This window comes from Aotus nancymaae, unplaced genomic scaffold (assembly GCF_030222135.1).
Source record: "Aotus nancymaae isolate 86718 unplaced genomic scaffold, 86718_ANA_hifiasm-v0.15.2.pri h1tg000108l, whole genome shotgun sequence".
NCBI classification, from domain to species: Eukaryota; Metazoa; Chordata; class Mammalia; order Primates; family Aotidae; genus Aotus; species Aotus nancymaae.
In genome coordinates, this window is record NW_026988523.1 from 34,314,871 (window position 1) to 34,339,233 (window position 24,363).

A 24,363-nucleotide genomic window follows, 5' to 3' on the forward strand; every position below is an offset into this window, starting at 1 on the left:
CACGCCCAGCTAATTTTTGTATTTTTAGTAGAGACAAAGTTTCACCATGTTGATCAGCCTGGTCTCGAACTCCTGACCTCATGATCTGCCTACCTCAGCCTCCCAAAGTACTGGGATTACAGGCGTGAGCCACCGCATCCAGCCCAACACATATTTAAAAATATGAAATATGTCAGGTATTACTAGAGATACAACAGGGAACAAAACAGAACTGGCTCTCAAAGAGCATCAATCTCACAGGAGACAGGCAAGCACAAGACAGCTTAAAAATGGAGTGTGAGCTTAACGATTGGAGAGAGAAGGTTGACATAAATTAATACTTGCAGGACACTCTGCTATTAGCTGTAAATCGTTCTAACCATGCATTCTCATGGCATTCTCTTTGCCTGAGACACCCTTCCCATCTTCATTGTGTGGAATGAACTCCTTGTGTTCTTTTTTTCTTTTAAGTCCATAAGTTTTTATTCGAGGAATTTCATGTTGTGATTTCTTCCACTGTCCATCAAGGTCACTTTAGATCCTCTAAAGAGCTGGAGTGAAGTTAGCCCTTTCTAACGAAACCGATGCTTATTTTAATCCAGTTGCCTGGCAGCCCATAATGCTTTTATTTTGGCTTCTAGCCTCTCCTTTTAATATGGATATACTGATGAAGACTTCAAAATTCACCAAGAATCTTTGGGATCTAATTTCTTCAACCAATTTGTTTTAGGGTCCTTTTTACTCTAGGTGGTGGATCTGCCTGGTTCTCAGTTTGACACCCTCTCCTAACATGAATGAGTTCAAATCATATTCATTCCTAAGCGATCACGCTCAAGAATAGTACAGATGTGTGGAAATATGCCAATACCTTTAACTCCAGACATCACGTTCTCAAGATAAAAGCCCAGGCTAGAGTACAGCAGTGCCATCAAAGCTCAGGGCAACCTCCAACTCCTAGGCTCTATCCTTTTGCCCCAGCCTCCCCTTCCTGAGTAGCTGTAAGTACAAGCACATGCCCCAATACCCAGCCAATTTTTAAATTTTTGTGGAGATGAGGTGTCTGTTACTTTCTTGCCCAGGCTGGTCTTGAACTCCTGGCTTCAAGCAATACTCCCACCTCGGTGTGGGGATTGCAAGCTTGAGCCACCGCGCCTGGCTTGGAACCAATCTTTACGGCTATCAATACTCCCATCGGTGAACTGTCTCAGGTATCACAACATCCCTTCTTATATGTGTCAAAACTCATACTGAACAATGAGTTCTGGGTTGTAAAACAGGATTTTTTGCACCTATCCATAAGTCTTTGTCCACAAGTTAAACAAAAACATACATAAGTGCAGTTTGTATTTCAACATCTAGCTTGTCTTGCCTCCTCCGGGGAGTCTTCCCTGACCCCTCCACCCCCAAGTCAGAATCAGAAACCCACTTTCCATGCTGCTGATACACCCTGTATTTACCCACAACACAGTATCTCATTCTATACTGTAATGATCAATTTATTCATATGTCTCTCTCCCCAGATGGTTAATAGTTCACATTTATTGAGTGCTTACTGTGTGCCAAATCTATTCTCATTTAACCAAAAAAGGAGATTGAGAGACTTGCTTCAAAGTCAGTTGTAACTGGTGGAGCTGGGCCTTTCTGGCTCCAAAGACAGATGTTCTCCAGGCCAAGGCAGCCTCCGGACGTGCAGACCTGGCCTCCGCAGACAGTGGGCGCTCTGTCCCAGTGTTTCCCCCACAGCACTGTACTCGGCTTCACACGGCTGCTTTCACATATCCACTGGTTCTGGCCGAGGACCAGAGAGACAGGGTAAGTGACCCATAAATGACTAATATATAAATGAATGGGGGGCTCTATGGGAGAGAGGAGACGCCATGATTTCACCCCGAGGCTCAATGGGCCTTTGTGTGTACCCTCAAGGTTAAGACCTTATAACACCATGCCCAGCTCAGGTTCCTGGGGCAGCTCCCAGAGGCCCTTCCTTCCCTCCCATCCCACTCTTCTGCAAGGAGAGCCTCCAGTTCCGCCTGCTGCTGCCCCCCTGTGGCCACCACCAGGCATCTCTGCAGAGAGAGCCACACCGGAGGGTACTGCTCAAGGACAGCATAAGGAAGAACCTGAGTTGTAGCAAGCAGCCCCTCCAGACCGCACCTCAGAGCCAAGCTCACAGAGCCCTGGAGAGGAAGGGAGCAGAGGGCAGGGAGGAAGAACAGGGGAACTCTCAGTTAGGGGCAGCAGCCCTGGGCTCCGGTCTCCCCTCTGTCCCTAGCAAGCTTTGTGAGCTTGGACAAGTCACTTCCCTCGGTTTCCACCTCTGAACAAGAGGCAGGACTGAAGCTGGCAAAAGGCCCTTCCAGGGCTGGACTTCTCCTACCCATTAGCCGGAGCCAATGAGGTGGCAGCTGGTGGCCAGAGAAGAAAAGCCTCCAGGGCCAGGAGCCCAGGCAGCTAAAGTGGGTGTGGAGGACGGGGCTCAGGGAGGAGTCAACTGAACACCAATGGGAGCTGGGAGTGTGCTACTAACGTTGAGCCAGCGGGGGCTGGAGAAGAAGCGAGGTGCCCTAAGAGAGACCGAGGGCCAGTCTTCCTCCACGGTCACTGTCTAGCTAGGATGTGACTTAGGCAAGTCACTTAATCTCTCTGGTTTTTTTGTTTGTTTGTTTTTTCCATCACTGGACAGGTCACATCTACTTCATTTTTTTTTTTTTTTTTTTTTTTTGAGTCTCACTCTCACTCTGTCTCCCAGGCTGGAGTGCAGTGGTGCGATCTCAGCTCACTGCAACCTCTGCCTCCCAGGTTCAAGCGATTCTCCTGCCTCAGCCTCCCGAGCAGCTGGGACTACAGGTGCCTGCTACCACGCCCAGCTAATTTTTGTTTTTAGTAGAGACAGCGTTTCACTATATTGGCCAGGCTGGTCTGGACCTCCTGACCTTGTGATCCACCCACCTTGGCCTCCCAAAGTGCTGAGATTACAGGTTCCGCCCTATCTCAGTTTCTTTATCTGTTAAATAGAGATACTGACAGTCTTAACATTCTTCAAAGTCTACTTCTCAGTAAGATAGAAGGTATAGAAGTGCTTTGACAGTCACGGCTTGTTTTTCTTTTCTTTTTTTGAGATAGGGTCTCACTCTGTCACCCAGGCTGGAAGTATAGTGGTGGATCATAAGCTCACTGCAGCCTCGATCTCCTAGGTTCAAGCAATCCTCCGACCTCAGACTGCCGAGTAGCTGGGACTACAGGTGTGTACCACCATGCTCAGTTATTTTTTTATTTTTATTTTTAGTATACATAAGGTCTTGCTATGTTGCCCAGGCTGGTCTCGAACTCCTGCCCTCAAGCCAACCTCCCATCTCAGCCTCCCAAAGTGCTGGGATTACAGGCATAAGCCACAGCACCCAGCGGGCCTGTTTCTTTGCTGGTGTCATGTCACGGTTTCTGGACTAGTCCCCTGTCATTCCAGATAAGCAAGCATTGATGGCCAGCCTGTTTGACCCATGGGCAACATACCTTCCAAAGGGAGCCATCTAGCGCTTTTTCTCCACAGCTTGTGGCTTCAGGTGTCTGCCTGTCCTGCTCCAGCCAGATGGCCTGTCCCTTTGACTTTGAACAAGATCTCAGTGATGACCTCAATGGATGTCCCTCCCCTCTGCTGGGTGCCTCCCCTGGGGCTGAGTGAAGGTAAGTGCCCCATGCTGGTGCGAACTCCTGCAAAGGGGCCCTGCTCTGGAGTGGAAGTGGAGGGTGAGGAGAATAGCAAAGATTAGTGGCATCCCTCCTATTTCCTAGAGTAGATGTCCCCTCAGACCTGCAGGCTGCCTGCGGGAGAATTTGCCTGCTCCGTGAACAATCTGGCTATAGGCTGTCACACCTCCACCTCAGGCCTCACCTTTGCCCAGCCTGAAATGCCCTCTCCATTCTCCCATCTGTGAAATCCTATTATCTCTCAAGATTCAACTCAAAGGGCACCCTCTCCTTCCTCTTCACCCAGTTGGCAGACTGCTTCTGGCACCATTAAGAGAGAACTATTAAAATTCTGCTTTGTGTGCAGCTAATCCAATTAGCCTTGGGGCAAGGATTGGGGGCTCCACAGCACCTAGCACAGTGTTGAGAACTGAATGCTCGTTAGCATCTTTTCCCGCCAGCTTCTGCCACATGGTCAGGGAATCAACACCCTTTCCTCCCATATCAGTAGCTCCCAGAGGCTCCCAGTTTCCCCCTTAGAGCTTAAGTACAATAAAAATAACTGCTCTATTATCAGTACCCAGTAGCTTGCAAAGCCGTTTCATGTATCTTACACTGACTCATTTCATCCTCACACAGCCTCTGAGAGCAGTATCTGTGGTCTCCACTTCAATGATGAGAAAGCTGAGCCCTTAAGCGAGGAGAGGCCTCTTGCCCAAGGCCCACAGGTGGGCAGCAGTCCGACACTCTGGGTTTTCCGACCTCAAATCTTGCTCAGGCCAAAGCTCTGGTTAGAAAAGACCTGAGCTGGGTCCCCACCTGGCCCAGGAACGGCTGAGCCAGGACCAGGCCCAGCCAGAAGAACAGGTGAGCAGGGAAGGGGTCCACTGTTGTTCTCCATTTGGGAGTGAGCAGTCACCTATCCTGGGAGCCAAAGGTTACTGAAGACCTGAAGGGAGGCCTGGGGGTGGAGGGGATGGGGAACTCAGGCAAGAGGCTGAAGTGGTTAGCAAGCGGCTTCTGAGGCTCAGGCAGCTGATTTAGGCAACAGCCCTTCACACCCCCACCCTGCAACCTGCAGTGTCCCTACCAGACCCCTGCTACGAGCATGTGAAAGGGCCAGGAACATCCGTGGCCCAGAACAAGGCAGGATGAGGAGACATTCTTGCGTCAGGGTAACCCTGGGAGGTTCCCATGGCAACAGCCAGCCAGTCCAGTGTGTGTCCTTGGGCCCAGCCGGACGAGGCTGGGAGCCACTCTCAAAAGGAGCATGTGCCTCTGACCTTCCAGAAGCCAAAAGAGGTGGTCAGGCTGGGAAGTGATGTGACCCACGACCACCTACTACCCACCCACCCCATCTACCTCCACCACCTGTCACCCCGGGACGGGTGGGAGTGCCAAGCAATGGGGAAAGGCTGGGGCCTAGACAACTGGGGAGGCAGCGGGAGACGGGGGAGTCCTGGAAGAGGCACAGGGCCAGAGAGGGCAAGGGTGGCAGAGGCTGGACTGAGGGCACTGGGGAAAGGGTGACTGAAGGAGGTGAGGCTGAAGAATGAGAGATAGGGACGGGAGGGGGAATGCAGACTGGGGCCTACCGGGAAATGAGTTTTTGGGACTGGCCAATGGAAATCGAATTTTTCCATTTGAGAGTAGAAGGCCCAAGAAGGCCACCCCCAACTCTAGTGATTCCTCCCAAGGACCCTAGAGCCGAGCTCTCAGGGAAGCAAGCCCTACTTGAGCAATGGGCAAGCCGGGGGAGCTCCCAGAGGAAAAGGCAGAAAGCCAAGTGCTAAAAATGCCAAGTGCTAAAACTGGAAGAGCCCAGCCCAAACCCCAGGAGGCCAAACGGACGCATGGCGGCTCCCCAAGCCCTGCCCAGGCCAGAGCAGCCCCCAAGCCCTATGGGATGGAGGGAATGCTGTCCCCTGGCTCTAGCCCCCCTGAACTCATCTCCACACACTGGCCCCATGGTCAGGAGATCATCCGAAGACCTGGACCCTGGGCCCCTCCCTCCCGACCAGGGACGCATGGAAATGTCAGAGAGAGAGGGGCCTCCTGGTCTGTGATGAGTGTGAGGGTCGCCTCCCAGGGGCACCATAGAGGCAGGGTGATCAGAGCAGCCAATGTCACTGCCATCCCGGCCCTCCCCAACATACCCCTTGGGTTCGTGGCTCTCTATTTCTTCCTGATTCAGCAACTTCAGAAACCTCCTGCTCAGCATCTCTACTTCCGGAGTGGGTAAGGAAGAGGAGGGGGCTCAGGGGAACCTGGCAGCCTCCCTGGGCAGTTGTTATGCAAACAAAGGAAATGAGTCCTAAAAATGAAACTGAGAGGCCCCAAGGGGCCAGGGTGAAAGTCACCACCCTCTGAGAACCCAGGTAGGCCAGCTTGCATCCCCTCCCCTAGGTCCAGCCCCCTGCCCCAGGACTCTGAATTCTACCTACGTTCAAGCCTCAATCTCTCAGCAACCCAACTTTACCAGTCAGCTGTTGAGGCAGCAAGAATTTGGAGCACCTACAGAAGGCGAGCAATGTGAACAGGGTAAAACTAGGCTTCTTCGAAGAGCAGTGGTTCACAGGCCTGGGTACCAAATCCTAAAGCCTCCCTAGCCCATATCACTGACCTTCTGCCTGAAAGGAAGTTCTTCCTTAGGTCTAACTGCAGTTCCTCCTGCTGCAGAAAGCAGGTTCTACTAGACTATAGGCTTCTTAAGGTGCCTCTGTATTCCCAGTGCCTCTCTGTTTCTGGTACACAATAGACTTTATAAATGTTGCTGAATTAGTGCTCCTTGTTCCATCCCCAGCCTGCCCTAACCCCTGCCCCACCCATACATGAATTAAATGAGTTAATACCCTTAAGCCCTTAAACAGTGTTACTCGCTTGCTAAATAATATGGAAATCAGTTACAGCCCATTCTGGAACCTGTAGTCCCCCGCCTCCTGCCTGAGCAGTCACGTCACATTATTCTGTCCCCCATACTTCCTGGGTATTTCCAGGGTTGTCAAGAAGCTCAGTGTATTGCCCAAGGGACTGAGGTTAGATCTAAGGAAGCACTTCCTAGAGAACAGCCAAGGGGAGTCTGGTCATCTTGGGAGAGCTGGCCAGTGGAGCAGGCCCTGGGGTCTGTGGGGTAGGGTCCGAGATTTTGGGGGTGGGGAGTAGGAGGAGAGGTGAGGCGAGGTGTGGAGCACATGTGGAGCCAGGGTGCCACCTAGTGGCTCCCCCCACCACAGAAGCTCTTCCTTCTGAGCCTGGGTTCTTTTCCCTCCTCCACACTCTTCTCTAAAGAAGGCAGTAACTTTTTGGGTGCCCAAAACAGGAGAGGCATTTTTCTTGAACTGCTTTATTTAATCTCTCCCCCAGCCCTTCCATCACCTTTTTTGAGGATAAGAAACCCAAAGTCCCCAGAGATTAACTTGCCCAAGATCACTCAGCCTGGATTTGAGCCCAGGGCTCAGACTCCAAAACCCATCTGCTACATCCCCCAGGGCTTCGGCCAAGGCAGCTGTGAGCAAAAGGGGAAGTGTCAGCTTCCAGGCAAGGCAAGGGCAAAGGGGGATACAGGACAAGGGGGAAAGTACCAGTGCCTGGGATGGACCCGTCCATTCAGGCAGGGGCGTGGGGTGGGTATACAGGACAAGGGGGAAAGTACCAGTGCCTGGGATGGACCCGTCCATTCAGGCAGGGGCGTGGGGTGGGAATACAGGACAAGGGGGAAAGTACCAGTGCCTGGTGTGGACCTGTCCATTCAGGCAGGGGGCGTGGGGTGGGGATACAGGACAAGGGGGAAAGTACCAGTGCCTGGGATGGACCCGTCCATTCAGGCAGGGGGCGTGGGGTGGGGATACAGGACAAGGGGGAAAGTACCAGTGCCTGGGATGGACCCGTCCATTCAGACAGGGGGCGTGGGGTGTCCCCCGTGCTTAGAAACCACCCAGCATCACAGCTGCAGCAGCACTTTATTGGAATCTGAGTCTACAGTTCATATCAGGAGGTGAGGCCACCGGAGAAGCAGGGGTGAAAAAGGGGGACTTCACCCCTGGGGACAGTTGCCTCCAAACCTAACAAAACCCCAGGGAAAGTCCTCGTGCTGGGCCTCGAGCCAGCAACTCTAGTCAAATCCCAGGGGCGCCAGTCAGCATGTGGAAACAAAGGGGCCCACTCTAGGGACATACACACAAGAGGATAAAAGCTCTTTGGCTTCAGAATCAGATTGCCTTCCCCCCACCCCACCCCAAAACAGGCTCCTCTCCCATCTCCCCCTTCACATTGGCAAAACACAAGCCCACGTCCCAGGGCCTGGAGTATTTGCATACATTTGCATAGATAGCAGGTCCAGCTAAGGCCTTTTTCTAGAGAAAGTGGCATCAGTGCAGGGCTGGTGATTTTGCTCTACTCGGTGAAGGATATCCAAGGACACCAAACGAGCCAGGACAGAGTGCAGCCTCCAGGAGTCAGATAACGCTGGGATCTTGGGCTGGACCCAGGCCAAGGCCGTTCCCCATGGGGCAAGGCGTCAGCCCCGGTGGTGGTGGCCGTGCCCCTCCCTGGGCCCCACAACTCTTGGGCTCTGCGAGTGCTTGTCCTTCTTCCCTGACCTGTGGGGAGACGAGCAGGGGAGAAAGAGGCCTTTAGGGGACAATACCATGTGGTGAAAAGGGTTCCCCAAGGAGAGAGGACCCTGCTCCTCCCAGTGAAGCTGACTTGGGCAGGCACCGCCAAGCACATGGGGGGAAACCCTGGTCTCCCAGGATGAAGGCTCCAGTGAGGGAGGCAGGAAGGTGGGGATCTCCCTCATCCCCTGGGCCATGCAGGTAGGGGCAGGGCAGGGCAACTCAGAAGAAAGAAGTCCCCCGCCCAAAAAGGGGACTGCTCTCGGGTAGGCACAGGTTTCCTGCCCTCAAGGGAAGAAAGGAAGCAGACCTGGATACCTTCTCTAAGGGAAGCCTTGCTCCTCACATCCTCCCGACTGCCTCTGTCCCCCCTGATTCAACTCCCCACAGTTGCCCACCTCTTCTTCAGTGCTTTGTCTCCAAAGAAGTGGCTGAAGATGAAGTCCTCAAAGTCATCTACTTCATCATCATCACCTGTCTGTTGCACAGCCACCTCTTCCAAGCTGTCCTCCAGGGCATCCACAAAATCCCGGAAGCGGAGGCGATCATGACGGAAGATGCCATCCTCGCCAAAGAAAGCAGGTGAGAGGGGTAGCTCCTTGGTCAGCTGCCCAGCCCAGGGCAGCCGTGCCAGGTATGTTCTTAGCAGAGAGGCCAGCTCCTGTTGCCGCACTGGGGCTAGCTCTGCGCCGAAGAAAGTCAGGCCCTCCTGCCGGGCACACTCGTCCACACCTGAACAGCCCTGGGGTGCCCGATACTTGGGCCTCAACAGCTCTGCCCAGGATGGCAGAGGGTCATGGCTGTCCTTAGCCCCTTCCCTCCACCGAGGTTGCTTCTGCTTTTCTCCAGAGGAGCGGAAGCCACCACTTTTCCTTGGGGGTTCCTTAGGGCCCTGTCGCTTGCCCTCCTTCTTGCTTCCCCACTCCTCCGCCCCTGGCCTGCCCTCCTTCCATCTTCCTGCCAGCTCCCTGTCCTCCTGAACTCCCCAATTCTTCTTCCGTTCCCGGCCAGATTCTTCCTTCTCAGGCTTCCAGTGCTCAGCCTTCCGGCCCCTCTGCCCATCCCACCACTTTTCCTTTCCACTCCACTCCCTGGAGTTCTGGAAGTGGGACTTCTGATGCCAGGCCTCTGAGGCATTGGCAGAGACCCCAGGGTCCTGGCCCCAGTTCCCCAGGCCCTGCAGTTTCTGGGCCAATCTGTGGCCCAGCTCAGCCAAGCCAGCGTGAGCTGGGCCCCCGCGGCCGGCATCCTGTAAGCTCCTCTCCAGATCTTGCTGTACAGACCCCAGCAGCCGCCGCTGCCTCTCCAACTCTTGCCTTAATGCCTGTGCCTCAGCCTCCAGCTGTTCCTTCTGCTTCAGGAAGCTGAGTTCTGGCTCCTGCTCCCTGCGGCCTTGCTCCTTGATGGCCTTGTCACCCTGTGGGCCTCTACCCCAACTGAGGCACACCCCATCTGTGCCCCGGACACAGTCGGCCTCCAGCCCCTGGAGCCGGGCCCGCAGCTGCTGCAGCTCTGACTCCAGAGCCCGCTGGAAGGCTTCGCCCTGCTGCAGAGCCCCCCGGAGCCGGGTATTCTCCTCCTCTAGCCCTTTGGGCTGGTGCATCAGGCGCTGAAGCTCTTCCTTCTGGGCCTGGAATATAGTTTGGGATGAAGGAAGTCACAAAAAGTTCTTGTGAGGCTAGGCCCAATGCCTTCTACCCCAATTCCATTTCACTATAGCGGACAGGTGGCCTGAGCCCCTTTTATGGCCTGGAACACCCAGAGGATTTGGTTTTCATCCTCCACCCCATCTCCATCATGAATGAGACACAGGGATCCCCAAATTCCATCTGGGTCTCAGTATCTATGTCTTCATATAAGCACACACTTCCTAGATTCACCTAAGGATAGCCAGTATGTGGCTGTCATGGTCTTACTTCCACCTCCCATACCTGGAACACTGTTCATTGATCACGGCACTTGGCATGAGCCTTGGCATGGTCTTTAAATGCTTTTCCACACAGTGCTCCAGGCAGACCACACCAATCAATCACAGGTGATACCATGTATGTTTCACATGCCATGTGGAACAGGTATGGCAGCCCTGGCCCAAACCTTAGCACAAGGAAGGTGAACGGAGAACTGGGAAGATTCCCTGACTACAGTGGGAGAGGGGAGGGTCAGGATGTGTAGGCAAATAGGAAACACTTCTTTTTGGGGAGGATGCTGAGACAGACACCTACCTGGCTTAGGTGGGTTACCCTAGCCCAGCCCTTCCTGCCTGTGCCCACCTGCAGTTGGGCCTGCAGCAGCCGGATGTCCTGGTTCTCCTTGGCCAGCTTGTCCAGCAGAAGACCCATGTTCTGCAGGCTGGGGACACTGTCAGGAGGCACTGAGGCCTGCAGCTGTTCCCTTTGCCCATCCTGAGGGCAGAAGAACCTGTTACCCCATGCTACCCCACAGCCCAGGTTCTCCCCAGCCAGGCCTCACATGCTTCTAGAGGCATTCACACATACCTGCCTGTCCCCCACAGCATCCAGCAGCTCAGGGTCCGACCCAGCGTCTGGAAGGACCTGCTCCCCTTCCTCCATGGGCCCTATGGAAAGGGAAGTCCTGAGACTGGTCCCGAGGCACACAGAGCCCATTCCCCCCACACCCTCCCACTCACAGTCACCGCTCCTCCTGGGGATCCACCCTGTGGCTGAGAGGTCGGTGCGGTAAAGGACCAAGGGGCCCCCTGAACAGCTGACAAGGCCAATAACTGAGAAACAACTGTGAGCCCCCAGCACCACTACTCCTGACCCAGAGAACCAGAGAACACACACAACCCCCCAGCACAGGCCACGCCCCTCCCTACTCACCAGTCTCAGACTCTGAGAGGCCACCTGAGGACAGAGACAGAGGAGTCTGGTGAGGCCCTCGGGGAGGGGTGAGGTGAGGTAAAGAGAGAACATGGCAGGAGGGCAGGAGGGCAGGCAGGCAGGTAGGTGTGGAAGCCCAAAGCCCCACCCGCAGAGGTACCACTCACCTGAGAAGAGGAGGACCCCCAGGCCCAGCAGAACCAGGGCCCCGAGGAGGCACATGTTGAGGGAGATGCCCAGCTCCCCGCCTGCACCCTCACCCCCAGCCTGGTTCTCCACAGCCAGGGGCGCCACGGGCTGAGCTGGGCCAGCCTCCTGGCCCCGCCGTCTCCGCAGACCCTCCACGTCCACATCTGTGTCATCCTCACTGCTGGAGCAGTGGCCCTCCTCCCTGATCCAAGCTAGGAGAGTGGATAGGGACAGTGAGGTGACTGGAGAGATGGGAAGACACAGGGAGAGAGGGGAAGCAGAGGAAGGCACAGGGAGGTCCTCAGTCCTGACCCCAGAGAGGGACACATGCAGACCCTGCCCACTTCGGCCTGGGCATCGATGACTGCCCCTGCCCCATCTACAGGCAGGAGACAGTGCTGTCGATCTCCAAGCTATTAAAGGCTCTTTCATCCTGAAAGCATCCTCCTTCCTCAATGTGCACCATGCATCAAACTTCTGCAGCTATCACCACACTCCTGGGTCCCCTCCAAACTCTCTGGCTATACCTTCCCATTCTCCCTCCCTGACGCTTCCCTGATCCTAAAGGGGGTGGTCTCCCTGGCACCACTTCAGGTTCTCTGCTCTTCTCACTGTACACACAGTCACAACTAGCTCATACCACTGACACCCCCCTTTAGCGACGAGTCCTTATTGTGTAACTCCCGACTTGGCCTCCCAGAGCTCCAGGCCTGCATGTGTGACTGCCTACCGGCCACTCCCGCTGAGACCAAACATTCAACACACTGCCCTGCAAACTGCCTCTTTTCTGGTGTTTCCCCAGTTCAGGGACAGGTACCGCCACTGCCATCTAGCTAACCTAAGCCCTCCCACTCCACCTCACACCCAGACAGTTTCACAGTTCTATACTTAAACATCCGACAGTCCACCCCCTTCACAACCCACACTGCACCTGCCTTAGTTCAGGTCTGCATCTTCTTTCTCTTTTTATTTTTTTTAAATATTTTTAAATTTTTATTTATTTTTACTTTTTGAGACAGGGTCTGTCTGGCTCTGTCACCCAGGCTGGAGTGCAGTGGTGCCATCACAACTCACTGTAATCTCTGCCTCCCAGGCTCAAGCAATCCTCCCACCTCATCCTCCCAAGTAGCTGGGACTACAGGCATGCGTCATTATGCCTGGCTAATTTGCTTTTTTTTTTTTTTTTGTACTTTTTGAAGACATGGTTTTTTGCCATGTTTCCCAGGCTGGTCTCAAACTCCTGAGCTCAAGTGATCCACCCACCTCAGCCTCCCAAAGTGCTAGGATTATAGGTGTGAGCCACCACACCCAGCCTATTCATTTATTTATTTATTTTTGAGGCAGAGTCTCTCTCTGTCACCCAAGCTGGAGTACAATGGTACAATCTTGGCTCACTGCAACCTCCACCACCTGGGTTCAAGCAATTCTCCTGCCTCAGCTTCCCAAGTAGCTGGGATTACAGGCACACGCCACCACATCGGCTAATTTTTGTATTTTTAGTAGAGACGGGGCTTCACCGTGTTGCCCAGGCTGGTCTCAAACTCCTGACCTCAGGTGATTCACCCACCTCAGCCTCCCAAAGTGCTGGGATTACAGGCGTGAGCCACCACACCCAGCCACCTATTTTAATTTTCTTTAGAGACAGGGTCTCACTCTGTTGCCCAGGCTGGAGTGCAGTGGGATGACTGTCGCTCACTGCAGCCTTGAATTCCTGGGCTCAAGCGATCCTTCTACCTCAGCCTCCCAAAGTGCTGGGATTACAGGCACAAGCCACCATGCCCGGCCCGGGTCTGCATCATCTTTGCCTGACCACTGCAGTTGCCTCCTAAATGGCCCCCAGGACCTCCACCCTGTCACTTTTCAACAGGGACAAACTCCTATACTCCTCTACCACAAGCTTGGAACAGAGCTCCTCGGCACAAGCCAGGTGGTCCCCACTCCTTTGCTGATGCTGCAGCCTTGGCCTAGAATATTCTCTTTCCCCTGCCCTATCTACCAAAAGCTGGCTCTGTGCTCAGGACTCCACTCCGATGTCACCTCTCGCTGTCCCAGACTCTCCCTTGCCCTCAACCTGTCCCCTGACTGACTAGCCTCTCCCTCCTTTGGGAGTACCTTAATTACACTTCTGTACCTCTCTTAGGTCTGCCACGCATCTTGGCTCAGTCTGATCTGCCGCTTACATAGGCGGTAACCCCCGACCATCCCTCCCCCACAGGGCCAGAGGCAGCACAAGAAAGGGACTCCAGAAATGAGGGTTGAATTCTAGAAGCAAGAAAAGAGGAAGCCCCCATGGCAGAGAGGAAAGAGTCAACCAGATGTGGGCCCTGCCCGTTACCAGCAGTGTGACCTTGGTCAACTCATTCAACCTTTCTGGGCCTCAATGTCCCAGGGGTAGTGGTGAGAAAGGAGGGCGCCAAGCTGCTCAGCCGCACAGCCTGGACCACAGCACATGCTCGGTCGTGATGGCTGATCCCTCTCCCATACCTTCTAGAAGGAGAGTGACAGAAGAGGCAAGGAGGACTCTCACCTGCTTTGGGGGTTGAAGGCAGGCTCTGTGGCAGACTCTGGCCGTCCTGACCCTGTGTGTCTGGTCCCAGACCTGTCACCATGGAGGTCTCCTCCAAGTCTCCCTGGACTGCTGTGTCTCCTGGGCCCGGAGGCTCCACACCACACACATCACCTTTGAGGGTGCCCTGACACAGATGCAGCAGTGAGCAGTTGCTCGCTCTCCCTCCTCCCCGGCTCCCACAGGGAAGATCCTCACCTTGACCTCAGTCTCCTCTGTCAGAACGGTGCCAGACTGGGGGCTTTCAGTCTGGAAGAGCCTCCCTGTGGTAGGAAAAAAGGCCCAGAAAAACCCACTGCCCCAGCTGAATTTCCCATGCAGCCCTCTGTCTCCCACAGGTTGGAAGGGGCAGGAAAAAGCCAGGATGGAATGAGAAAAGGGGTTTGTCAACTGAGATTAATGAAGGAACTAAAACTAACCAGCCTCCCTTTCTCTGAGGAAACTGGGAAACCCCAAGATATGGAAAATAGCTTTGTCTGGTAAGCTACGTCCTAAGCAGGGCCTGGTACCTTCGCCATCCACGGTCCCAGCTAATTCTTCCCCATCTGCCTTGGAGGGGCTGCGAGGGGCCTGCAGAGCTCTCTTGGGTTCTGGGTCCCTTCTGGAGGCCGGGCCGAGCGTCTCCACGGGCAGGCTCTGGGAGGGCAAGGAAAAGCGCCGCACCCGAGAATGGGCCCCCAGCCCACAACCCAGAAGCACACACACTCAGTCATGAACCAGCCCAAAAAGGGGCCCGGGACAGGACCAAGTGCTTGGCCATTCCCCAGCCTCACTCACGGAGAGGAGGAACTTTCAGGGACCAAGTTTCCGCTATACAGAGAAGCACCACCAGACCAAGGCACTGGATGCAGTACAAACCCGGGGCCCTGCCTGCAGGAGGCCAGCTAGAGCCCAGGTCTCCCTCCCCTCAAGATCAGCAGCACTTCCTTCCCCATAGATGAACAACCCAGATATTACCATATTACGGGTGGGAGGAAGGTGAGAGAACAGAGTCCCCTGGGTGCCCTCTCAACTGGCCAACTATTTCCATCTCCCAAGCCTTTCTGGCCTTTCACACTGGCCCCTGACACTCCCCCGACACCCGTCTCCCAGCAGCTGCTCACAGAAGCCCAACCCACCCCAGCCACAGACAGCCTGTCTCCAAGGTGCTCTCAGCCTGGACATCCAGCCCTGGCCACACAGCCTGAGCCTCTTCCCTCTGCATACTCCCCTTCCGCAAGCCCCTGGCTTGCCACCTGCCCTGTGGCTCCTATTATCCCTTTGAGAATAATGTTTCACTTTAGTATGTGTCTTTGCCACTTTCAAAGCATTTTTATTCTCATGGTCTCCCCTACAAGGCAAAAATCTTGACCCCCATTTTACAGGAGAGGACAGGGGGTGAAATGGCATGCCCAAGGTCCCCCAGCTGTCAGCAAAGACACCTCAGCAGGAGGCCAGGGCTCTGAGAGCCTGGTGCCTGTCTGCACATACCTGCCTTCCCTCTGCCAGCGATCCCCAGTCCATGTGTCCTGCTCCAGTGTCATCCCCAAAGTCAACTCCTTACTCCCAGCTGGGTTCCTCAAGGGCACCTCAAACTCCACATGTTGAAACCGAGCTCCTCCCTCTTCCCTCCTGGTGGCTCTAATACACAAAGCCATCACTCGGTCCTGGAATGCTCAGAGATGCCTTTGACAAATGTTTGCCACCCCTTCTCTAGCCACTCAGTTCCCCATCCCTGCCAGCCCCCTTCTCCCTTCTCAGTGGGCTCCTGCTCCACCAACTGCTACCTGGACCGCTGCAGGGGCTGTCAAAACACTCTCTTCCTGTTCCCACCCAGCCCACACAGTGGCTTCACCCTCTGTCCAAGACGACTGTCCTGATCCCTCTAACTCAAAGCCCCACACAGATTTCCCATCAGGATGAGGCCTGAATGCCTCAGCCAGGCCTTCCAGGTCTCTTCTAGGGGTTCCCAGGCTCTGCCCCCAACCTCACTCCAACACTGGCTCTGACTCACACCTCCACATCACCCATGGGCTCCCCACAGTCTCCCCCAGCATGGCTTTCCCCACTATCGCCTCAGGACCTTTGTTCACACTGGTCTCTCCATCTGAAGTCCCTCCCTACTTCTCTCAGCTTATCCAACTGGTACCCTTCCTTCATGGCATGGTCCAAGTGCCAATAACTGTCACCTGGGGCCAGATCTCCTTCTTCCTGCTCCTGGAGATCCTCTAACAGCCGGCAGGAAGTGATGGAGGTGACCATCAGGACTAAGGAAAGGAATCCACCCAGAAAGAAGCCCAGCACTGCAGAAACACCCCCCAACCCCACCCCCACGGTTCCCAGGCCCGCTCTTCCTACCTCGGAGCCAGCAAGCACCCAGCTATTATCAGAGTCTGGGCAGGAGGCCATAGTTGCTGAAGTCTCTGAGGCTGCTGTGGCTGCCACCTGCAGAAGAAAGCTCTCTTAAGGATGGGAGCTCCCTTCAGGAAAGGCTGGATGCAGAAAGCAGCCTTGGCTGGGTTCCAAGGTTCAAGTGCTGGGCAGCAGCCTCCAGAACCAAGCCCAGTTCCAATCCTTCTCTCCCTGACACCTCAACTCTTCTAAGCAGTATTTGCCTTGCAAATTAGAATCTGCCAAGAGCTACAGAGAAGCCAGCCTCTTCCAGGGACCAGCAGGGTCTTGGAAAACTGAACTGACCTTGAAAGGTCAAAGTAACATAGGCTGGAAAGCCTCTGGGAAATTCCAGTCCAACCCCCTGCCATTATAGTCAGGGAAGATGACGCCCAGAAAGGTGGACAGACTTGCCTTGCCAATAAGAAGACTTGTTAGTAAGAGCAAGGAAAACAACACAGCCCTCCCTTCACAACACCAGGCACCTCCACAATCACTACCTTCTCCCCCAGGACCCGGAAGGGAAGACTCGATGGCCTCCTTCAGCCCTCAGTCCCCCACCACTTGCCCAGCGTAAGTCCTTGGTATGGTCTGGTTCAGAGGTTCTCAATCTTGGCTGCACATTGGAATCACCTACGATTCTGATTCAATTGAGTTAGGGGGTAGGCCCAGGCATGGGTCTTTTTAAAAACCTCTCAAATGATTCTCATGCACAGCCAGGGTTGAGAAGCACTGGCATAGCTTAGATCCACCTGGATTCACCTTTTATAAGTCTCCTTGTCACTCTCACTCTCCATCCTAAATTCTGTTTACCTTCTTAGTAATCTCCAGAGTTTGGTCTTAGGGAACTTGAAGGTGACTAGGAAAATGGATTTATAGCAACTATCATGTACACATCACTTTACAGCTTGCAAAGAATAGACAAAAATCAGAGCTGTGGTCCTGCCCTCTGTTAGTCCGATCTGATTTGACAGGGACGGGGGAGGGAATCACTTCAGTTTCCAAAGCCTGATTGACACAAAGCAGGGTAAGAAGAGAGGGATCCATCCCTGCATCCAAGGCCAAGACAGTTCCCTCAGGCAGCTCCTACTGGGACCAGGCATAAAGGGGGAAGGGTGAATGAGCTGACCTCTCAAGAGTACTGGATTGTGATCTTTCAGAAAAGGATACATGACTGCTTCCTGAGCACTTGATAAGGAAACTAAGGAAAAGCGAAAGTGAGGCTGGGAAAGTATGGCAGTTCTACCTTTAAAACCAATCACATTATCCCCTTCTGTTTGAGCTGTTTTCAAGTCCTGCGTGGTGCCCTAAATAACCATCTGTGGCTCCTGCCAGTCAAGATCCAAGTCTTGGATAGGTCTTTCTCAATTACCATCCTCCCAGACTCATGCACCCATCCCACACGGACACAGGAGAATGGTTGCAATGACTTCCCTGTACCAAGTCCAACAGGACACCCTGGCACGCATCTGTAGGTATCCACAGAGCCACGTCTGTTCAGCCTTCTGCTTGTGGACCCGTCCCCCGCCATTGTCATCATCTCCCCATCCCCAGTTGCTTCGTGTGACTGTTAACAGGTGGCGGCAGGAAGGAAGTGGCAGCAGCTTGGGCTGAAGTCCCTGTTTATCCCTAGCTGTGTGTACAGCCTGCTCAGGTCCCCTAGAACCAGGCACCATGGCAACCACAGTGATGTCAGACCCACTGTCTCCATGGAAACCAGCAAAGGTATTTGGGTCAACAAAACAAATACTTATGAGACCCAAATAAGAGACACTCTGGAACCCCTATACTCAGGGTCCCAAACGCTGACACCTCTATCTTGGTTAGGTTAACCGAAGATTCAAAAAATATATATCCCTCTTCTCCCAAGTCAGCATCTCACTGCCTTATTAGGAAGTTCCTTCTGCTGTCTAATCTCCACCCTTCCCTGCTGTGTTTCCAGATCTTTTTCTTTTCATCGACCTTCTGGAAGAAAATCCACCTCCACTCCCTCCCCCAACCCCCTTGTTTTCATTCAGGCAGGATTCAACAAACACCTCCTGTAAGGATTATGACAGGGACTTCTGCTATTTCTAAAAAACAGCTAAAGGGGGAGCTCTCCCACTCAGTACAAAGCTAGGAAGTCTCGCCTCTAGTTAATTTCAATCCCTTTAACAGTTGCCCCCCCAAACCTCTAAAGCAAAGGATCTAGGGCCACTTGCCTGGGGTACCCAGAGCAAGTTCCTGTTTTGTTAGCGTCGGCACCTGGCCCTCCTCCCCCAGCCCAGAATTGAAAAGCAGCTCATTCCTTCTAGAGTTCTGCCTTCCCTTTTCCTTATATCACTACCCTTCACAGGGAATCCGTGGACCCCTCCCCAGCAAAGGAATTACCTGACCCAGCTCTTGCTTCGGTCTTCAGCTTAACTTGTTGCTGCCTCCCCTCCGTTTGCAGCCCAAGAGGATCATGTGACCAGAAACTGACCAATGAAAAGTCAACTTCCCCAAGGGGGCGTAAACTTTCGGCCAATAAGAGCAGAAATTGAGAGCCCGAGGAGGGGAAGGGAGGTCTAACTACACAGCCCCTACACTTGGGCTTACCTCCTGGTGGGCGACCAGGTCCCAGCTGAATCTCGAGTTACCTGCCCTTCTTTCCCAATGTTTAAACAGTTTCTAGAAGGAACCCCCCAAACTGAAAGGCAGAGAGTGCCGTCTCCTGAAATAACGCGGACAAGGGGCCAGGTTGGCCCCAGGATAGACGGAGACAGCTGTGACATGGGGGAAGGGAGAGGGACGGGTCGCAAATCCAGGGTGTGGAAATAGCCCTCCTACCATTCTCCCTAACCTGCTCCAGCACAGATTGCTTAAAAGATGCCATTGCTACTTTAAACAATGGTTGAGGGGTGGGAACGATGTCAAAAACATCCCAAAATGAAATTTGCTAAAACAGAAGCAGCCCCTCCCCTCACCTTCAGAGCTACACTTGCTCCCTAACCCGAACAACTGGGAGGTGGGTGGGGTGCTACACCAAGGAGAGCTCAAGCACTTGTCTTCCAGAGGCCTTGGTGCCAAATCCGTTTGGCTCCAGGCCTGGCCCAGAAATATGCTCAGAAAGGAAACTTTGTCACAGCGGAGACATAGGGGGATGGGTAGGGAAACACAGGCCTCCCTTGGCTCAGCAGCTCATACCAGGGTCAGCTTAGGGGCCAGATCTGCCATTCTCACTCCCAAGGACCCTGGGGAGTATATATCTCCTCAATCCCTAAGCACCCTACCTAGCAGTGATAGTGGTTCACTGCAGCCTTTTCACACAGCAACAGCAAGGAGTCCTTGTCTGGGATTTTCAAGTCATTTTATTAATCCAACAGTACAAAAGACACCCGCCCCCCCAACCACCGCATTCTGCCATCACTGTCTTCCAAAAAAGTAGTGGAGTGAGAGGGCCAGGGAGCAGATCCAGCAAAGACACTCCCCCAGGAGCCATTTTACAAAATGCAGGGGGGGAAGACAACACAAAAATAGCAACAGATAAATGAGGCCAACAGAACCACAAACACAAGAGCTGAGCGGGGTGGGGGTGCCATCGCTGCCATTTTAGTGTGGGGGACACTGGGAGCAACGCCCAGAGGCCTGCTGTCTCTCTCCTCAGGGCCTCAAAGGCTGTCAGCTCCACCAGCAGGGTCTTCTCTCCTCATGCCAGAACTGAGAGAAGTGGGGGTAGGGGACCACTAGGTCTATACCTCAAGCTGGGAGACCACTAACTTCTCTGAGGAGGACCACACCACATGCCTGCCTTCCCCACCCCACGGAGGAAAGTGTAGAACCGAAAAGGAGAACGAGCAACGGTGAGGTCCTGATCAGGCCCCAGGCCCATGTCTGGCAGGCAGTGCTTAAAAAATAAAAAAATACAAATAAAGCCCAGTGCAGGCCTTTGGCTGAGAGGAATGAGAATTGCTAATCACCAGGCCCAAGAGGATATGAAAGAATAGCATGGAAAGAGAAGCAACAAACTCCAGGTTCTTCTACCTTTGAGTACCATGGTAATGAGGATCCTACCACATCCCCTACCAACAGGCTGTCAGAGGGCCTCACTTGGATCCTTTCATCAGCGAGAAAATGAGGTATAAGGGCTTTGCGCCTTTTCAAGCTTTCCTTCAATCAAGCCAGGAAGGTAGGGGAATAAGGGCGCTGAAAGTTGCAGAACACACGGAGTATCATGTGCAACAGATGGGCTGGGGGGAGGAGGGTACCACCGAAGTCCAGACTTTCAGGACAGCCCAAACTCAAATATTCTGGTCTGTCAGATAACATATCCCAATTTTTGGCAAAAATATGGTCATCAGGAGAAAAGCATGAGAGGCTGAGAAAGGACCAGTGACTTTGGTATGAGGAAGATATGTCCTGACGACATCTCTCACCTACTATTTTGAAGCCCCCAAATCACCAAGAAACTGCCATAACCAAGAACTCTCCTGCTTCTTCAAGCTATTTGGTTCTCTGAGCGGGGAGGAGTTGGGTAAGTCTTGGAGGAAGCAAAGGAGTGGGTAGAAAAAGGGGAAAATCCCCATTTATTCCCTAAAGCTGTCTCCCAGAGCCCATAAAAGGGCTATTGCAGGGATGGCAAGACCCCAATTCCTCTGGCCAGAAACCTTTAACACTCGACTCCAAAAACTAAGGCTGGAGCTGTGGGGCTCGGTAGGGGTATTAGGCACAGGTGTTAGGGGCATCCATCATCAGCAGAGGGAACACCCCTGCCCTCTGGATCTTCCTCCAGCCCCTTTACTCTTGCAGCCACACTCCTGGGCCTCCAGAAATAGCCACAAAATGCTTCTGCTCAGCAGGGCTTTGGTTTCCTGGATCTCTGTAGATCTCAATATGTAAGTTTCTCAAAAAAGTGAGCAATCCAGGCTCTTCTGCCTGCCCACCTCAATTCCTTTTCTGCTCCCAGGAGCCACTGTTTCTGCCCCATGGGGATGGAAAGCCAGTGGAAACAAGGACCAAGAGCCAGACATCAAAAAAATCACCCTGGAAGAGCAGGGAGAGACATGTGCACTTCCCTGGGCCATTTCGCCAGTGTCACCCATCGTTAGCAGCCACAAGCTGCCCCATGCCCTCACGGATGTAGACAGACTGGATCTCCTTGGTCTTGAGGCAGAGATCACAGGCCCAGACGGCAGAGGCTTCAGTGGTCAGCAGCCCATAGGCGCTCTCAGTCATGCCTGTGCACTCACGGTGGAACCACTTCTGGCAGGAGGCCTCACACAGAATGGCATCCTGGTCGTCGTTCACCTCACTCCGACAGGCACCACATGGGTACACCAAGCCTGGGGGAGGCTGGGGCCCAGAGCCCCCACCTGCCTTGCCAGGAGGTGCCAAATTGGCATCTGGAGTGCCCCCACCCCGCCCACTGCTGTTCGGGGGGAAACTGGGCTGGTTCCCATTAACAGCAGCAGCCGGGGAGCCTGAGTGGGGCTCCTGGGGAAAAGCAGTAGGAGCAGGTGGATTCAAGGGCTTCCCCCCATCCTCACCACCAGGGCCAGGAAAGCCAGGGTCTGGACCAGGAAAGGGACTTGTGTTGGGGGGCAGGCTGGGGAGCCCCTGACCAGGTCTCTGGAGAGGAGAAGGGCCAAAAGGAGCCCCTGGCTGAGCAAATCGTTGGGACAGAGAAGGTGGGCCCAGCTCTGGTCTGGGAGGCTGTCCCATGGTGGGTGAGATCATGGGACCAAATCCCCCCACTGGGCCTGGCATCATCTGCCCGCTAGGAGGACTAAAGTTTTGACCCAGAGGCTGGTTGAAGGGTTGGCTGGGAAAGTTCATGTTGCCTGGGGGTGGGTAGCCAGGGCCCTGGGGGGGCATGTTGAAGGCAGGGCCCATAGGATTGGGAGGGAAGGGGGGTGGCTGTCGACGAAGTGGCTGGGGACCCCCTCCACCTCCAGTGCCGTAGCCTGGGGGTACCTGGCCCGCCATGCCCCCCTGCACACGGAAGCCTCCAAAGGGCACAGGACTGCCAAGGAATGGAGGGGCTGCACCCCCCACCTTAGGGGCTCCGAAGTCATCTTCAAAAGGGTTGGATGCAACCAGGTGATCCACCATGGGAGTCGGGGGTGGTGCAAACTCCGTCAGATGTGAGTATGCAGGGCCCTAGTGGGAAACAGTTGAGGGAAAGAGGGTCACGGAGGGAAGCACAGAAGTAAACCAAGAGAGCACTGCCAACACAATACACATTTTGGAGGCTGACAGTGGGCAGCTCAGGTCTAAAATCAATATGGACGACAGGCCGGGCACACTGGCTCACACCTGTAACCCTAACACTTTGGGAAGCTGAGGCAGGAGGATCCCTTGACCCCAGGAGTTTGAGTTCAGCCTAGGAAACATAGTGAGACTCTATGACTACAAAAAAAAAAAAAAAAAAAAGACAAGAGAGAGGTGGAGAGTGGAACCTGCATAGTGCAGTAACTGCGTTAAAACTAGGCAGAACAAGGATGAAATCCCAGCTCTGACCCTGAACAACCTCAAGACTGTGGAGCACATATTTAACATTTTTAACCCCCAGATTTCTCGTCTGTAAAATAGGGATAATGCCTATCTCCCCAAACTGTTAAAGCATGTTAGCACAATCACTGGCACTAAAAAAGGCTCAGTAAGTGGTAGGTATTACATTCTCATCATGAGGAAACCAGGATAGGCAACATGGAAGAGACCTGGAACCCTGCCTGGTAAGAACGTTGGTGGAATCATCCATCTCTTGGGAGAGGATACTTCCCCCTACATCTGTTATAAGGCTCAGGGAAAGAACCAGAAACGGACCAAGAAAGACAGTTGTTCTCTCCTCCCTGCAGCTGATGGAAGATACAAACAGATAACTGGAACGGCAGAGTAGAGTGTGTGCCCCCAAGGGGCTGCTGGGAAATACTCCCACCACCAAACACCATTCACCTGAGTATTTGACTTTCTTCGCTTCTTTTCTGGGCTCTTCATTTGCAGACCTGGAAGAGCAGCAAAAGGAAGACGCAGACAAGTTTCCCTGAGGTTTCCCCAACCTCTTTTCTCTCAGCCATGCTCTGAGGAACTCCTTTGACGTCAATACATACTTGCTTATTTATTTAGCAAATGCTAACAAGAGATGCAATATGAAAAATAGATTGTGAAGATGATCATACTCTCAGTTATGTCTTCCTTTAAATGAGAGATGTCCCATCTTTCGATAACCTCAAGCTCCAAGTGACTACTGAATTGCATGTGGCTCCAAACCCTACAGTCTTCAATGTGTGACACCTGCCCCCAACCCCTGGAGAGCTACACCCACCCATCCTTTTCACCTGAGCCTCCCTTCAGGCCCTTCAGCCTGTGAAACACCCTCCGCCCACCATCTCTCCCCTCTGAGGTTCCCAACTCCGGGGTCTCTGCATCCCCCGCCCCTCGCAGCGCTCTCACCGGCCTTGCCCTGCTTCCTCCCGGTGCTGGGCGGCGCAGGGGGCGGTGCGGGGCCGCCACCTCCCTCCAGCTTGTCCGGTGGGGGCGGCGCCGAGGCGGCCATGGAGTGGGGGACCGGGGTCAGCGGCGGCGGCGGGGGATGGAGGCGCCCTCGGGCTGCACCATCGCCCAGAAGGGGAGTCAGAGGCAGCACAGGCCCCCGAGCTGCAGCAACCCCAATGTACGGCGACCGGAAAGCGCCGAGCCGTAACGCGAACTGCGCGCTCTCTTCAGACTCGCTGCCCGCCAGCGGCGGCAGCAACCGGAACCGGAACTCGGCGCGGCTACCACCACTGAGAGCGGCGGAGAGGGGGAGAAAAGACCGGCCGAGACTCTACGCCTGAAAGCCTGGGAGGGGTGAGGCGTACCACGGCACCACGCGAGTGGAGAGGGTCGTTTCCGCTAGCGGGCGGCCCACACCAGCTGACCAAGGGGCGGCGGCGCGCGGCGACCCTGCTACTGGACCGTACCATCCCGGGCGGTGGCGCCGCCGCGGAGTGGCGCGCGCGAGAGACGGGGGCGCGCCCGGAAGGCCCAGGCAGCCCGGGGGCCGGCATGGGGGCGCCAGAGCCACCCCCTCCGTGGACACGACATCCCCACGGAGACCGCGCCCAAACTCTGCAGACCCCCAGCTTCCCTCTGCGGCCGCGACCTCCCGTCTCCCTCCCTTTCT

General features: G+C 54.3%; 1 protein-coding gene and 1 non-coding gene across 3 annotated transcripts; both read right to left on the reverse strand.

The window, feature by feature from the left end:
* Positions 1–1,194: 1,194 nt before the first annotated feature.
* Positions 1,195–1,318, reverse strand: LOC135272377 (small nucleolar RNA SNORA40). Its single transcript, XR_010340533.1, has one exon. It is a non-coding gene; the product is annotated as a small nucleolar RNA SNORA40 (small nucleolar RNA).
* A 6,287-nt stretch (positions 1,319–7,605) lies between these two features.
* On the reverse strand, positions 7,606–23,960 carry PBXIP1 (PBX homeobox interacting protein 1). 2 transcript variants are annotated; one of them, XM_021673077.2, is made up of 13 exons: positions 23,652–23,960; positions 23,154–23,203; positions 22,254–22,358; positions 16,209–16,295; positions 14,381–14,507; positions 14,070–14,134; positions 13,833–13,998; positions 11,284–11,517; positions 11,117–11,140; positions 10,772–10,851; positions 10,547–10,678; positions 8,675–9,906; positions 7,606–8,261 (listed from the first exon to the last, which is right to left on the reverse strand). In XM_021673077.2, the coding sequence occupies exons 1-13, from the start codon at positions 23,752–23,754 to the stop codon at positions 8,180–8,182; spliced, it is 2,487 nt and encodes an 828-aa protein (XP_021528752.2). In that variant the 5' UTR covers positions 23,755–23,960; the 3' UTR covers positions 7,606–8,179. The 2 variants fall into 2 exon arrangements, with proteins under 2 accessions (XP_021528752.2, XP_012331686.2); XM_012476263.3 differs by lacking the exons at positions 22,254–22,358; positions 23,154–23,203; positions 23,652–23,960 and adding an exon at positions 18,612–18,717.
* Between the last annotated feature and the right edge of the window lie 403 nt (positions 23,961–24,363).